General features: G+C 35.3%; 1 protein-coding gene across 2 annotated transcripts in view; it reads right to left on the bottom strand.

Moving 5' to 3' along the window:
* Positions 1-10,279: 10,279 nt before the first annotated feature.
* Positions 10,280-16,681, bottom strand: part of ATP2B1 (ATPase plasma membrane Ca2+ transporting 1) — a 136,630-nt gene continuing 130,228 nt past the window's right edge. For both annotated transcript variants that reach the window (XM_061205850.1, XM_061205851.1), the window contains exon 21: positions 10,280-13,224. In XM_061205850.1, coding sequence (XP_061061833.1) covers positions 12,913-13,224 — 312 coding nt within the window. In that variant the 3' untranslated portion in view covers positions 10,280-12,912. The remainder of the gene's footprint in view (positions 13,225-16,681) is intronic.

Raw genomic sequence — 16,681 nt, 5'->3', positions numbered from 1 at the left:
AGAGACAACATTCTACATGTGATTCGGCCTCAAATTTGTTTCTGACTAAAACCTTGGGCATGTCACAATCTCTCACGGGTCTTAACTCACCTATAAAATGAAGAAAAGATGATTATCTGGTCCAAAGTGCTGGTTTGTTATAGCTCTAGAATTTTGAGAGGCTATAGGTTCCACACAAACACCTATGTGGTCAGGCAGGTAACATATATGAGTGAAAAAGACCAGAGTGAGAAGAATTTTTCTTGAGAGTAAATCATTATCAATCTTATATTATTCCACACTTGATAGCAATAAAAATATTTCACTTTCCTCTTAGTTTTACTCTGAGAGAAACAGTAATAAATGGTCACCAATACTGATAAATAACAGTGGTGTGGAGCTATAGGGAGTGGTGGAGACTGTGGCAAACCAGAGAGGGTAAAGTACCAAGCTATTGTTACCATATGGGAATCAGGGTCTAATGTTGCTAGATGCCAACCGTTTGGATGTTTTTAGTGAAATCTAATTGTCAATGCAGGCAATCAATTAAGAACATTAAAAAAAACAAAAAAAACCCTTTTGGACCATTACCATTCTGGACAAATGAAACACACCGATGGATCATATACAGCTCGCAGGCTACCAGTTTACACTATTGGATCTACTTTGCTTCCCTCATGGTACTGGAATCAGCACATATTAAATAATTTGCTAATAATACCCCTTTAATGAAAGCTCTTACTATCATAACCCACAGAGTATTTACTGAGATTTTTTTTTGAGCACAGGCTGTGCTCTGTGCTAGGACTTTCTGACATTTCATCTCCTTTGATCATCACAATAACCCTGAGAGATGTGTAGATATACTGTTACCCCAATTTTACAGGATGAAGTAAGTCTCACAGAGACTAAATAACATGACCTAAGTCACACAACTCATTTTTTTAAGGAACTGAGTCTAAAGTATTGACATGTAATTATTTACAATATAATACAGAATGAAAAAAGCCGGCTATAAAAAGTATATGATTTTTAAAATTTCTTTTTTACATTTTTAATGATTGCTTATTATTCTATTATGAAGATGTGGTATAATATACGTAAACAAGCCTTTGTTATTAAACACTTGAATTGCTAGTAAAATCATGCAGGGAAGTATTTTTTCAAAACCCTGACCTGACTTCATTCATTTGAAATTATTAATTGAGGACCTATACGTAAGTCACTTTATTATATGCTATCCTCAAAGAAATGTCTGATTTGTAATTGTATCTTTGGTAAGCATATATCTATACACAATTTTAAAGATATTTAAGCATTTGCCTCTGAAACACAGATCAAGCCAAATTATATCCTTGGTCTCTTGGGTGGAAGAAAGGTAGGTTTCATCCAGACAGCTCAGTGTAGAGAATTGCACAATGGATTACAGTGGTCTTCTCAGCTAGAAACTTTAGGAGATATATTGAGCCTTACATACTGAACTTTGAGAGCTACCCCTACCAGCAGGATGTACTTTGGAGTATCTTTGTCATCTGTATAGATGACAAAAAGTGGTTCCACATCTTTTCTCAATTTTCCACTTGTCAAAGCAGTAGAATCCCAAACTCCACAATTTCAAAATAATAGCTGCCAGACTGCAGACACAGAAGGATATAACCACATTGGAGGAAAGGGACCAAGATGATGAGGCAACTTGAAAACATATAATTTTTATCATTCAGTCTAGAACACTTGAGAGTAAAAGACAGGAGTTCTTCATAATCACATTGGGATGGTAGGTTTGTACACAAAGACTATCCCTGGTAACCTGGGACATACAGTCACCCTACTATGAAGAACAGTTGTAGAAACTGGAGATGTTGAGCATGGAAAAGAAGATGGGGATGGAGTTTGGGGGGACATGCAAGCTGCCTTAGGTATCTGAAAACTCCATGAAGGACTGGTTTGATATGATCCTGATTCTAGCCCTTGGAGTGACTGGACTGAGCTGAAGAGGCTTTACCATCTGATGTAATGGTCATGAGTTTGGTTGTTGAACAGTTCTGGATTCAATCCCACATGATGCTGACTAGGTGTGTGGCCATAAGCAAGTCTCTTAAATTATTATAAAAGGGGAATAGAGTTGTAATGACATACTGAGGTAAAACAGAAAAGCAAGTCACCCAGAGTAGGGGTTCAATAAATGTTAGTGTGCTCTGTAACTGTTGCTGAAAACAGTCAAGCATAGGACAGACCACCAGAAGGGCAATGTTTTGGGGTCTTTTAGGGATTAACTAAATGGATGGTTGGAGCCAAACTTTTTTGACTAATTTAACTTTTATTCTTAGAAATAGAAAAAAATCAATTAGTAATATTTTCCAGGTACAAGATAAAGTGGTTTTATGTAAAATCTTATTTTAAAGATGTATACTCTTAAATAATGTATTATAAATATTTTAATATAATATTTAACATTCATCATAAAATGACATTTGCCTGTCAAGCTGTACATGCTGTTTATTTTTAACTATGCAAAAATGTTAATATGCTAGAAAAAATTCTAAAATGGCATATTGCTTGATTTTGAGATTGCATCTGTAAATATAGACTAGAAATTAAAAAACAAGTAAAATTTCATGACCTGATATTTGAAATCCTTTCATTTTGCTTTCATTAAACCCAATCAGTTTATTTTAAAATTGGTCATAATTTGCTTTTCAAATAAGATAAAGAGGTTTTAACTTCTTACTAAAATGTATTTTAGGTTACTTTTTAATCACAGTAAATTAAAAAAAACCCTAAATTCAATATAATCCTCTATACAGTATATTTTCTCTTCTTAACATTGATTTTTAAAGTACTAGAAAACCCGATGTTTTAAAAGCATTTTGTCCAAGGAAACAGGACTTCTGCTACTGAACATCTTGAAGGGCAAATTTACAAAATTATTACTTTTATGCTCTTCATTATATCTTCTTGCATTTCAGCACTGTAGTTTTCAATGCTTCCCTCTGTTTAACCCAGTAGTTCCCAAACTCTGGCTGCATAATAGAATCACCTGGGAAGTTTTTAAAAATCCTGAAGCCCAGGCCGCAGCCTCTACCACAATGCCTGGGGGTGGGAGCCTGGGGCCAGTATGTTTTAAAGTTCCCTGGGTAACTCCAATGTGCAGCAAAGTTTGGGAAATATGGACTTATCCCATGGTCCATTATGGAAATAGTCATGACTAGGATCAAAAAAGCCAGTAAAACTAGGTAACAGTCCCAAACCATCAGTGGTGTTTAGCTAAATAATAACATAGTAAAAAAAAAAAAAAAAATTGAGTGGGTTACTAGCACACTCATCTGATCCTCCAGATGTGCAAGAGGCAAGCAAGCTGCTTCCTTTTAAAAGGGAAAATGTTTATAGTGACTAAAGCACAGAAAAAAAGGAAATGGAAGCAAACACTATTATTTCTAGTGAGACGAATCTCCAGGGTACTCTTCACAAAGCCTTGGGTGTTTATAAACCAGTTGGGATTTAAGGGCACTTCTCAACTCTAAAGATTTCTATTTAAACCAAATTTATAGGGAGAGGCAGGAATAGCTCTTCACAGAATTGTTTCTGTTGCTACTGAGTCCACAGTACCATCTTGCATTGCTCTTTATAATTGTTAAAGTGCTTTCATGTTTCCAAGCTCATCTGAACATCCAAAACTGGGAAAGAATCGTAACAGTCACAATCCTGTTGAGGAAAATGAAGCCTGAAGGTATTAAAAGCTGGCACAAGGCAGAACTGGGACCAAACCCCAGGTCTGACTTCTAGGCAAATCCTCTTCTGACATCACATCACCTTTCCCTAAACCTCAAGAGATCTTTAAGCCTCAGCACCCTCTTCTGCAGAGGTGATTTCCCCCTAAAAAAGCACTCTTCACTATTTCTCCCTTATATATCTGAGGTGTTGAGGGTGGAGGGAGGTCGGGCAGTACATGCACCATGAAGAGGTATATTGTAAAAAAGGGGCCAAGAACGTGGAGCTTCAATGAGGAATCCACAGGAAAGGGAAGAGAACACGAACAGAAAATGTGGTCAGAGCAATGGAAAGAGGGCAGGTGACAACCATGTGAGGCCAGAGTTGTTAGGAGCAAATAAAGAGCCATTTAACACGTGTTCTTTTTTAAACTCTGGTAGTTACCTGTTTTTTGAGGAGAGGAGGGATGATGTGGGCACAGTGGTGATTTAGGAAGATTTTGGGTTACGTGTTGGATAGATTGATGATGGGAAAGAAAAGAGGACAGGGGTGTGGACAACACAGTTAAGAAACCTAAGTGTGTGGGCTTAAGGCAAAGAGGGAATAGACAAGGGTAATAACAGTGAAAATCAAGAAACTGACAAAAGTACTTGAAACCAAGGAAAAAGTATTTGTAGCAAAACAGGAAATGTAGTTAACAGTATTTCAACAAGACATCTACTTTTGGATCTGATGGCTATTTGTGTGTAGGATGACAGAACATTTAATTAGGTGATCCCTAATTGGTTGAGTGACTGGATTAAAAGGGCATTAATATCAACCTGGTAGTGGTTTTGAAAAGTAAGGCAAAGGGTTATTGGCAGATCCGTCTTGTTTACGTCTTTCAGTTTTGTTGTGAAACAGTGGTTTCCATAAAGGAGTAGAAGGAAAGCTAATCACTGTCTTGGGCAGCATTAAGCTGAGAAGGGTTAAGAATAAACTAGATGATAAAATTAGGAGTCAAAGTGGTATGAATGGACTAAAGCAACAGTTTAATAGAGATAGATGTAAAATCATGTTCTTTGGACCAAAAACCAGTAATAGAAGTATAAGGTGAGGCAGATGTCTGCTAAAATGTGTGAAAAAAATATACATTTAGTTGACAGTGAGAGGTAGAATGGGAAAGGTACGTTCTAGTCAGACAAACCACATCTTGAATCCTTGTCCTGAGAAAAATGTAAAAGGTTTGGAATAAATACAATGAGGAATGACCCTTAAAAGAATAAGGGACAAATTAAGGGTTGGTTTGAGCATCAGTGAGGAAAACCAGGAAATGAGTGTGAACTGTGGTCACCAGCAAGACTGTGAGTATACTCTGAAGCTGAGGAGAGGAAGGAAGTAGAGGTGGTTCAGGATTAGGAACCAAGGTGTGAAATGTCAAGGAGGCAAAGCCATCTCGGTCAATGACAGAGCAGGAGTGAGGCAGCCAACTGGAGTACCTTCATTAGGATGCAGCCAGGAAAATTAGTAGCTAAAAAAGACCGGGAGATGATGAAAGAATCAATAGACCAACAACCAGACTTGGTATAAAAAATAAAATTAGCAGGTGTAAAGAGCTTTTACAAAGCAAAAAAAAAAAAAAAAAAAGATAGTTTGCAGAAGGTGCACTTACAGTCTTAGAGACTGAACAGCTGAAAAATTACCATCTTCTATTTGGGACCATGTTGCTGAATAACACCGAGTAAAAACGTAGTACTGTGATTCATTTGGGAAACTGCATACAGGCTAAAGCAAATTAGGAAAGTACCTAGGTTCTGCGAGTTGACTGTAAAAATGACGCCAGCCTTACGTCATCTGGATCAAGCATAAAGGTAAAACATATAAAGAAATAAGGGGTCCACAAGACTCTTTAGTAGCTTGAAGCTTCTAGAAGAAAGCTTTGGGGCTACAAAAGCAGCAGAAAAAGCTAAGCTGGAATGGAATGCATCTGAAAAAGGCAATAGCTTCCTAACTGGTTTTCTAACTTCCAACTTCTCGCTCTGTGTTGAACAGCCAATGATCCTTTCAAAGGTCAGACTCATTGCCGCGCTGCTCAAAAACCTCCACTGGCTTCGCATCTCAGTCAGCCTAAGAGCCAAAGTTCTTGCCAAGGCTTATAGGGTTGGGCAAAGCCTCCCATTGCATCTCTCAGCCGATACCCTACCACTCTCCCACTGGTTCACTCCACTCCAGCTACACTTGCTGTTCCTCAGAGTTGCCAAGCACCAGCTACTGGAACCTCTCGCTGGAAGGCTCTTCCAGACAACCAAGAAGTTGGCTCTTTCACTTCCTTCAGGTCTCTGCTCAAATGTCACCTCATTTGAGAGGGTTCCCTGACCACACTATGTAACATGGCATCATCCCTTAGCACCTCATATAGGTCTGTCTCTCCCACCCACTACAACTTAAACTCCCGCACAGGAAGGACCTTGCTTGGTTTTCCCAAGTCTAGAACCATATGCATTTCCCATGACAGGTACCAAATATCTGTTGAGTGAATGAATAAATGGAAAGCAGGAGATGTAGATAAAGGGCAGGAAAGCAGTTATCAGTCAGACATTTTGGGGACCAGGAAAGGGGAGACAGACACTAGCGTAGTGTTCTTAAGCAGTTGAGTCCTGGACTCAGGAAACATGATGTGGCTTCACTGTCACAATTCACTCTCTCCACCACCACACTTCAGTTGTTGAGACCTACTTCCCATCCCAAGTCTGTTACAGTGAGAAAGTGAAAGAGTTTAGATACTACAGACTACCCTTCTTGGAGGATTTGAAGCCAACTGAAAGAGCAGGCTTGTGGTTAAAAGATTTAGAATCCTAGATAAATCAAAAACAGCCTAAAGTTGAATTTCTAACCTCGGATAACACAGGTGTCCCTGAGTTCACGTTTTAAATATTTTTGCATTTGTCTCAAGCTACTCACTAAGGTTATGCCTCAGACTAAATATTTATGATTTCAAAAGCAGCCTTATAGGAAAAAAAGAGTCTAAAAATATTATCTTCACTAAGATAAATGTTACCTTAAAGATTATAAAAATCAGCAAGCATCTTATTTTTACAGACTAGGAGGCTGGCTATTCACAAACCATAAACATTAATGTAAAATGGTATTAAAACAGTAGTGAAATAATGGCTGTAATTTTCTTATTTTAAAAAGTATTAAAGCCTAATGTGCAATAGGGTTACTCCCTTAGGCTAAATATTAAAACATTAAGAATTTTCACCAAGGGAAATACAGCTGGAGGACCAAATAATTCTTCAAGAAATACAAAACACCCTATTCTTTAGTTTCACAAATTTCAAGAAAAATGCTATTATCTCATTAGTGTGATAAATTTTCATTACAAATTATTTAGGAAATAAAGCGATGACTTTTTAGATTAATACTATGAAACTTTTCCCTGCTCATTTGGTATCTTCTGAACCTGACAGGTTTGTCAAATGAATGAATAACTCTGGCTATTAGCATTAATACATACCCGTTCAAAATGCATCAACCTTATAAAAATTCCTTCATTTTTGCAAAGAGCACTCCATGCATATACACATAACTCCTGTCATATACAAAGTCTAACTATGTGTCTAACAAGAAATTGTAACAGTAGGTTTTCAGATAGCCTAACTTTACAATTATGAATATTAGAAAAGAGCTATTGCCATTTGAATTTTTAAGAAATGTTTGGAAAAAATTTTAAGAAACATTGTTTTCTGTTCAAAATTCAAAGTCAGTTTTGTTATATCCACTTATAACAGTTTTTGAATTATGCAGTTTTTGAATATTATAAATATAGATCTAGCACAAGTAAAAAGAAAAATAGGAAAATATTTACTTTTTAAAGTACAGTGATTTAATTGAATGTATAAAGCCAACAGAATAATTGTTACTTCTGCCAGATGGTATTTTACATTTTGATAAAAAGATATATTCTTAATCATATATGTCAAGAAAAAGGGACAAGTTGTTAAACACTTCCAATTTGTCATTTAATTAAAAGGCACTACTGATACTGCCATAAATTTTTTTCGGTGATGTGGCCTAAGTATCCTTGGTGTCAATAAAATTTAATTTTCTCAAGTAAAAAAAAAAAAACACTATGAAACTTTGAATAAACATACCTATCTTAAAAGTATTGAATAACGAAAACTTCTACCCAAAATATGCTATTAAAAACACCGTTCTGGGATTTCCCTGGAGGTCCAGTGGTTAAGACTCCGCACATCCACCGCAGGGGACGCAGGTTCGATCCCTGGTCAGGGAACTAAGATCTCACATGCTGCGTGGCACGGCCAAAAAAAAAAAAAAAAAAAACTACTTAGTTTATCTTTCACTCTTCAGCTAGAGGAGGTCTGATTATAAGGAAAGCATGGATTATACATCTTAATCGGTGATTCTTTGCCTCAGTCTCTTCATAACCCAGGAAGGTTATGAAGAATCTTTAAGATCATCTCTGATGCATTTGATGTCAGAAAAGAACAACAAAGGAACACTTAAAATTTAAGCTTTTTAGGCTCTGGGCCCTGACTCAGGTTATCAAGATGCTAGTACTGCAGTAAAACCCAATAGCTACCAGCTTGGGGTTCTTGAGAAGGTCAGCCTTGGTGTAAATTCCTCACCATGTGACCAAGAGCAAGTTAGTTGAACTCTCTAAGCTTCAGTCTCTCCCTATGTAAAATGGCAGCAGCAGTACAGAGGGTTGTTAACAATATTTACATAATCCACATAAAGTGCTCAGCATATAGCAGGTATTCCATTGATATTAACTTATGATACGACAAGATTCCTTTTAATAGGTAAGGAGTGTCTGTATTTAATTACCTAAAAAGTAATTCGGAAGTTATGTGGTCCTTGTAACTCTGATTTAATTAAGAGAATTCTTAGGGAACTTACCGCATTGAACACCCCACCCAGATTTGGGTGGTACTGATTTGGAAACTAGTTTTCCTAGGGCACAGTGCTGGTTAAGAAAGTTGTGCAAAGACTGATACCGTATAAACACATATTCATATTTCTTCCTTTAATTTCCTACTTTGGAACCATTAATATTATCGTGTTCAATAATGACACTGAATTCAGAGAATAGAGATTAAACATGCCTACATTTAGTATATTCATCTGCAAGCTGAAGTATTTTTCTAACAAATAGGGAAAATGTTAAAGAAGTAGTTAAGACAGAAAGTACAAAAATAAGCTATCGAGAGTTTAAGAGACAAAATCATCTATCTATTGAAAGGAAGTTACATTATAAGGATAAAGATCATTTCCTTTTTGACATGTACTGATAAGAGAAGTACAGGAATACAACCATGACTCCCATTACAGCATGAAACATTCTTTATGGTATTTTTATAATGCTTATTCTAAAATAAAGACAATTTTTCAAGGATCTTTCAAAGATTGTTTTTAGTTCAGTGGTATAATTATGCTATTAAAAGGTATTTTTGGTCTACAAATGAGTGTAACAGTAATTTAAAAAGATACAGGTTGATATGGGGTTTGGACGTCAGAGTCTTAAGAGTGGAGTTCGTTAAAAGAACAAAGGCAGCTGTAACATGACAGGAGCTCTCTAAAGACACAGGGAAGAAAAAATGTCAATAAGCAGAAACTTACAGAAACTTCCCTTTCTTATTCAGTTAATTTTACAAAGGGACTTAATTCAAAATTCAATCTTAATACATAATATATAAAATCAAACTTGACAAAGTAGAAAACATCTCTCATGTCATAAATATGGTACTTGTATATACTCATTAACTGAATAATTTTTACTGATGGAAAAATATGGTATTAATAATCATTTAAAGTTTTCTCAGTATTTCAACAAAGTTGCTAACTTATGTTAATAATTTATTATAAAAACCAGCTGAGGGCAATCTGATTAATTTTGTTACCATAACGTTCAGATAATTGCTATTGACAACTTTGCATTAGTTAATGAAAAAATAAGGTCTTACATTTAATGTGAAAAACTAATCTTTTCTAAAACCCAAACATTACTCTCCCCTGGACTGCAAAAGTTATCTCTTGTGCTACGAAGATTGAAGACAGTGGGTAGGAGAGTAGGGACAATATACCCACTTTCATTCTAGGGGCAAGATCATGCATATTAGAACACTGATTCACTGTAACACAGCCATAACATTTCAAGTACATTACAGAATCTTCATCAATTAGATTTTTAAAATTTCAAGTAGAAAAAAATAATTCCCAAATATGATGTTCGAATCAATTTAAATATTCAAAAAGTTCAGTCCCCATTCAGAAACAGATAAACAGTATATTTATTAAATGAGTTAAGACAAATAAACTTTACAAATAGACAAATAATAAAAGGCTCAGTGGCTAAAATAGATGGTAAGCATCATTGAAAGAAATCAACACCATCACGGTATCTCAGTTGGCTTACACGTGTAAAAAGAAATTTTCAAAGAGCAATTTCACAGAAATGAAGCCAGTTTTTTTTTTTTTTGCTTATAAACAAATCACCATTTCTTGGTTCAAAACTGACATCTGTTATGAAAATTACCATATCACATATTTATAAGATGACAAGGAGTAACTCATCTTCAAAGTGCAAGTAAGTCTATTTACAACCACAAAAAAGGCAATGATGAGGAGAAAAAGGTTTTTAAAAAATATACAAAGATTAAAAACATTTGGGATGCAAAATTAAACAATTTTTTGGTTAGAGGATAAAAGAGAAAACGTGATTGAATTACAGATGCTGATTTCAGCTATACATACTATATAATGGGATCCAAGATCTTTAACAGCTTGTTTGCATTTTTTTCTACTTACATAATGCTCTGGAAATTTCTGGTAGAAATTACAGTGTCTCAAAGAGAGAAATACACACTAAGCATGTCTTGCTACTACTTCATGGATGTCATAAGACCCGTTTATGGATTAGAGTTGGTGTAAAAAGCCATTGCCTTGAGTTGAAAAATGAATACTGTAAAAGCTCAATACAAATCCTCCAAAGCACATGCACTTCTAAATCTTTTGGTAATTACATTCATATTTAAGCATAACCAAAATAAAAAAGAAAACTGAAAACATTTCCCTTTTCTCTATTCCCTATGCCTTGTAGGCTCTCCAGTTGATAGGGTAAATCTTTAGAGCTGAAAGGGTTCTTCAAGATAGTCTAGTCCACCACCCTCATTTAGGGTAAATGATTTCCCCAAGGTCATGCAGCACGTTAATGGCAAAATCAAGACTAGAAACCAGGTCCTGACTCCTAGCCTCATATGCTTTCCAGCATATCATGCTACCTCTTTTTACAGTATGATTTGCTATAAATACCTGATGAATAATGTACAGTTACAAATGCTGACAGAGACAATGTTTTTCTAAGTCTTGCAGAGGCTAACTGCAAAGGACTGATGGAGAGAAAAAGATTCTCCCCCACCCACCAAAAATATCAAGCACCATCAACTAAATGTTTCTTTGCTGGGTCAGCACTCTCAGATGTTGTAGTAGTCCTCGTAAACTTTATGTCAGCCTGAGGATTGTATATCTGATGCAATCTGGGCCCTAACACAATGCCAGTTCCTAAAAGGTAAAGACAGAGGCAAAAAGGGGGAGAAGGTAGACAAAAGAAAAAAAGACTTAAAGACTCCAACTGGCTTAGAGATGGGCATTCCAGCATATGGTTAATTATTACATCTAAATATGTATATTTTTAGGACCTTTCCCACCTTTTCACATAATCTCATTTTACCTAATTTGTTATTTGGCCACTTAAGAATGAAAACAAATGTATCAAAGACAATGGTGGTCATTATTTTTTTTAAACTGTGAGACTATTTTAGGCAAACTAAACTCTATGAAGAACATGTCAAACTGCAATGATTTCCTTAATTTGGTTCTATTAGACTGCCACCAAGGAATTAAAGGGGGTACTTCATGGGGCTGTTACCATCTTGAAATTTATTCCAATTGTGGTTAAAGAGAACAGACCGATGCACCATATATGTAGAATTGAGTAAAGAAGCTGAAATTTCTTTTTAAAAAAACATTGCTGTGTATTTATTTAATAAAAGGGCATATTTATTTATGTTTACAAACAAGTTTCAAAAACAAAAGGAAAACATGTATGCTTCTACTTATTAACCTTTTTCAAAATGCCAACAGCCCTCATGCTGTATGAAGGTTTCTAAGGATTTATTAAAAAAATCAATACAGTTCACTCACAGTTCACCAAGACATCACTGAACTAACATGTTTAGACAAAAACAAAAAGGACTAAAGTTCTCTTGTAGTTTGATTTAATTTGATTTGCCTGAAATAACAAAAGCATTTCAAGCATCTTTCATTATGTAGTTGATGTCCTGCATTAAACAATCTACTAAATTCTGAACAAAGGTTATTAGCAAGTTTTCAAAAATTTTAAAAATTAAACAGTTGTTTCAAAACCATTAAGTAGTAAATGTATTTAAGAAACTAATTAGGACAGATGCCATAACTTCATTAGAACACCACTGCTCATGTTTTTTTGTTTTGTTTTGTTTGTTTTTTGTTGTTTTTTTAAACAAAGCATTAGTGTTATCTATTTGGCTATTAGTATTAGCAATTTATCTACAATATTTAACAAGGTAAATTGTAGGCAAAAATTTAGTACAGTTTCAATAGAAACACCCCCCCCCCCTTTTTTTTCCTGAAAATACAGCAGTATTTGAAGGACTAATTTTTCTCTGCATCAGTTATAAGGAAGCTTCCCATCTATAAACAGGAACAAAAAAAGTATCTACAAACCTTGTAAACAGATCTGTATCATTTATAAACATAAATAATCCAAATTATTAACAGCCAACAGCAGAAATTAAAGCATCAATTCAATGATCCAGGGCTCTTTGCTTGCTTGCCCAGCTTTACTCCTCCCTCTCTCCCATCAAGGATTGAGATAAACTAAAGCTTTGCTAATACACTGTTCAGGACCATTCTTAGGTTCTACTGATGATCCACAGGTCAACTTAAGCTGAGTTACTGTTTCTGTCAGTTCATTTCTCCCACCCCCCAAAAAGCACCCTCAGTCTGGCAGAAAGCTTTGCTTTTTTTTTTTTTAAAAAAATAAATCTACATTCGTACAAGTGTGTCTTCTGTTGAAGTCCAAAGACAAGAATACTATCTTGTCCGTCACAATATGTGAAAAGACCCAGTTTCAATTTGTTTCTTTACAATGCAGCTAGTGTGTTAACATTCAGCTTACAATCAGAGTGATGTTTCCAAACTATGTAGTGGGCTTCCTGGGGATGAAGAGGTAGCAGACTTGTTCATTTCTATTGTAAGGTAAATCCCGCTGTCAACAGCATTGTTATTTTTGTTGGGAGAGGGTGGAGGACTGGAGTTACGTTTTGTAGGAGCATCATCTTCAGCATCAGTGTCATCAATAAGGGGGATGTGAGGCTCTGAATCTTCTATCCTAAACTCAGGATGTGTCATAAAGTTGTGAATTGAACTTCTTGATTCCGGTTTTTCTAACCCTTCATATAAAGAACTACGAAATGCATTCACCACTCGAATCTGTAAACATCAGAAAACACAGAAAGATATCAGTACGCCATTAGCTTAATTTAAAAATGGTTCATTTATGAGTTTGAATCCACAAACAGCTAGGTATGAGTGAATCATATTTGCATGTAATGCAGTGGAACTTGCAATACACTGTAAAAAAAAATGAATATTTTAGTAGGACGCTACAGACCAACAAAACCACATACTCTAAGAATTAAGAGGTGTAGAATTCAAAGTAATACTAAGAAAATCTCATTGTCACTGGCTAAGAATTTAATAGCCATTTTATAGGATTTTTTTCCCTAAAAAAACAAAATCAACAGAAAACAAACATAAAATTAACCATACACAGCTTTAGCTAATTTTTTTAAATGAAAAAAATTATAATTTTTGAAAACAATTCAAATAAGTTAAACAAAGTCAAGCACAGAGGGTTACTATTAATCATGCTAGGAATTAGGGTGTCACCGACTATGAAAAAGCCAAGCAAATATAAGCTGAATGTCACAATGAACTCACATCTACCCCACTATGCCCTTAATTAAAAAATAAAAAGACAAAACCCAAATAAATATCTATAAAATGCCATTAAACAGCTATAAATATTTGAGTATATGCCATTTGTCAGTCAAGGTTAGTGTTTTTCTCTATAATAATAAAACAAATAAATTTACATACTACACTTCATTGGAAAGAACAGATTTAAAACAAAACAACACAAAACAAAAAGCCCTCTGGGATCCTTCTGTGAAAAATTTCCCCAGGAGAAGACACAAAGTCTTCTAGCATTTTCACCCTTAAACATATAGCTCAACAATTCACCTTCCTTCTCAGAAGTATGCTGTATGGATGAAGACAGGTTAATGAATAATCGACTCAAATACATTCCCGCACATACTGACGTTAGGTCTCATTAACCCAGTGCCGTAAAGAGTTAAAAAAAAAAAAAAAGACAAAATCCAAATAGTAAAGCATCTAGTATACATCAATTCAAATAGTGTTTGCTTTTGCTTTCTAACGAATCCTGTTTAGCAATGAAGACATCATTTACTCCTAATGTTAAGAGAAGTAACTGATACTGATATTCCAAAAAAAAAAATCACTAAAGTCATCTCATAAGTCACTAAATTCACCTCGTAAGACAATGGCATGGAAAAAATTAATTTCTTCACAGGGATATTTGAATTTATTTTTTTGAAAATGCAGCAGTTTATGCCCACTTTTTACTGTATATATTTAAGGCATACAAGACTATTTGATATACATCTACACTATAAAATAATCACTACAATCAAGTTAATTAACATATCCACTACCTCACACAGTTATCATTTGTGTGTGTTGAGAACACTTGGGATTGTACCCTCCTAGCAAATTTCAAGTATACAATACAGTACAGTATTGTTACCTGTAGTCACCATGCTATATGTTAGATCTCCAGAACTTATTCATCTTGTATTACTGAAACGTTGTACCCTTTGACTAACATCTCCCAATTCCCCCTCCCTCTAGCCCCTGGTAACCACCATTCTACTCTGCTGGTATGAGTCTGACTATTCCAGATCCCCACTTCTAAGAATTTATCCAAAGGAATTGAAATCAAGATCTTGGAGCGATTCCTGCACTCCTATGTTCACTGCTGTCAGTGGCCAGTAGGCATAGAGAATACAAACTGGAGGACCAGCCAGCAAGTCTGGTGAGTGAAGAGAGCTGCTCAAGATGACTCTAAAGTTGTTGCTTATTTGACTTGGTTGCTGGTATTGCTAATGGAGCTAGAGAAGCAGTTGAGATCTGTTTTGTTTTGACCAGTCTGGGTAGAGGGGAGTAGTGAAGAATCAAGGGGAAAATAAAAATCAATTTTTGAAACATGTTAAATTTGGGGAGCTGCAGAACATCCAAGTGAAAATATCCAGAGCTCAGAAGAAAGGTATGGGTTTAAGTTAGAGATTTGGGAGTCGGCAAAGCTCTAGGAGGGGAAGCGTAAAGAGTTATAAGCAGGTGAGTGCAGTGAGTATATTTGTATAAACGATTACACTCACACCTGTGGCAGGTGAAATTAGATTCCTTTTTACCAAAGCTTTCCAGTTTTGCTAAGATTTTTTTTCCTATCTGACAAAATGTATTAAGTTATCCTAGAACATCGAAGCTTGAAAGGATATTCGAGATAGTTTATCTCAAACACTTTACAAATAATGAAACTGAGCAACTGAGGACAGGTGGCTGCCTTGCTGGGTCACTACAAATTAGTGCCAGAATGTCTTAGAAGCAAGCTTTCTGTACTCCCAACTCCAGGTTCTTTCAAGTCAATAAAAGAAGAGAATGTATGGACATCAGCTTTATAACTAACCTCAGTAGAAGAAGATACTTCCTAAGATTTAGGTCAGCACATTACAAGGACAGCTTAGAAATACTGCAAAGCAATACAATTTTCAATAAACAGTTCTCACATTAGGCACACACATCTAGATTAACTAGGGGCCACTGAGCCAGATTTGTTTTACTTTCTACTCATAAATAAGAAAGCACTCTCGATCTAAGGCGTGACACTGACCTAGTTTATACTTGCCCTCATCTCTGTTACCTTCTATAGGTAAAATTCTCACAGTACTGTAGTAATTGAGTAATTAAAAAGTGCCAACTGTGTGCATTATACTGTAGGTAGACAGAAAACTATTTTAATACCACAAAGAAATCAGTTTAAGCAGAAAATGATTACCCATCTTTGACAATCCAACCCTTACTGTTTATCTAGTCTTTTAACTCAATTCTTTTAATAGCTATTAAGACCTACTATGCACAAAACTATAGCTCCTAAAATTATTAGAATTAAGAAAAATTCAACAATCCCTATGTCAAGAAAATTTTTTAAACAGTAAATTATTGAGGGAAAAAAATCAGAGGCATGAATGAGGCACATATGGCAAACAAAAAATTGAAATGATTATGATGATCATAAAGTAATTTTAGGAAACTGAATATGTAAGCATTACATTAAACTTTAAGTAACAAATCAAATTAAGATCATGTACCCTGCTAAACCACCCATTTTCTTAAATATAATCCTAACTTTTGATAGTAGAAAATATTACTGCCCAAAACACTGTATGTAAGGAGACGGCTCTAAACTACGAGGCTACTTAATCAGTAGCTGCTATATCTTACCGTCTACAACAGGCTGCCCATTTCTGAAATTTGTATTCATCACTACCTTTATTATGTGCACCATAAAGAATTTCAATAGTAAAGTAAAAGATACTTTGCAACAGGGAATAAAATTCGAGGTTGCTTTTCAAAGCTGTGTACTTGCATATCAAATTTTCTCAAAGTGAGACTCACCTGTGTAATATGTAATGTTTTAATTACCTGGAATAGGGGTTGGAAAACATTTTCTGTAAAGGGCCAGATAGCAAATATTTTAGGTTTAGTGAGCCATACGGTCCCTGATGCAGCTACTCAACTCTGCCTT

The sequence above is a fragment of the Eubalaena glacialis genome, chromosome 11 (genome assembly GCF_028564815.1).
Source record: "Eubalaena glacialis isolate mEubGla1 chromosome 11, mEubGla1.1.hap2.+ XY, whole genome shotgun sequence".
Taxonomy (NCBI): domain Eukaryota; kingdom Metazoa; phylum Chordata; class Mammalia; order Artiodactyla; family Balaenidae; genus Eubalaena; species Eubalaena glacialis.
Note: the sequence above shows the minus strand (reverse complement) of the source record. Positions and strands in the feature narration are given on the sequence as shown.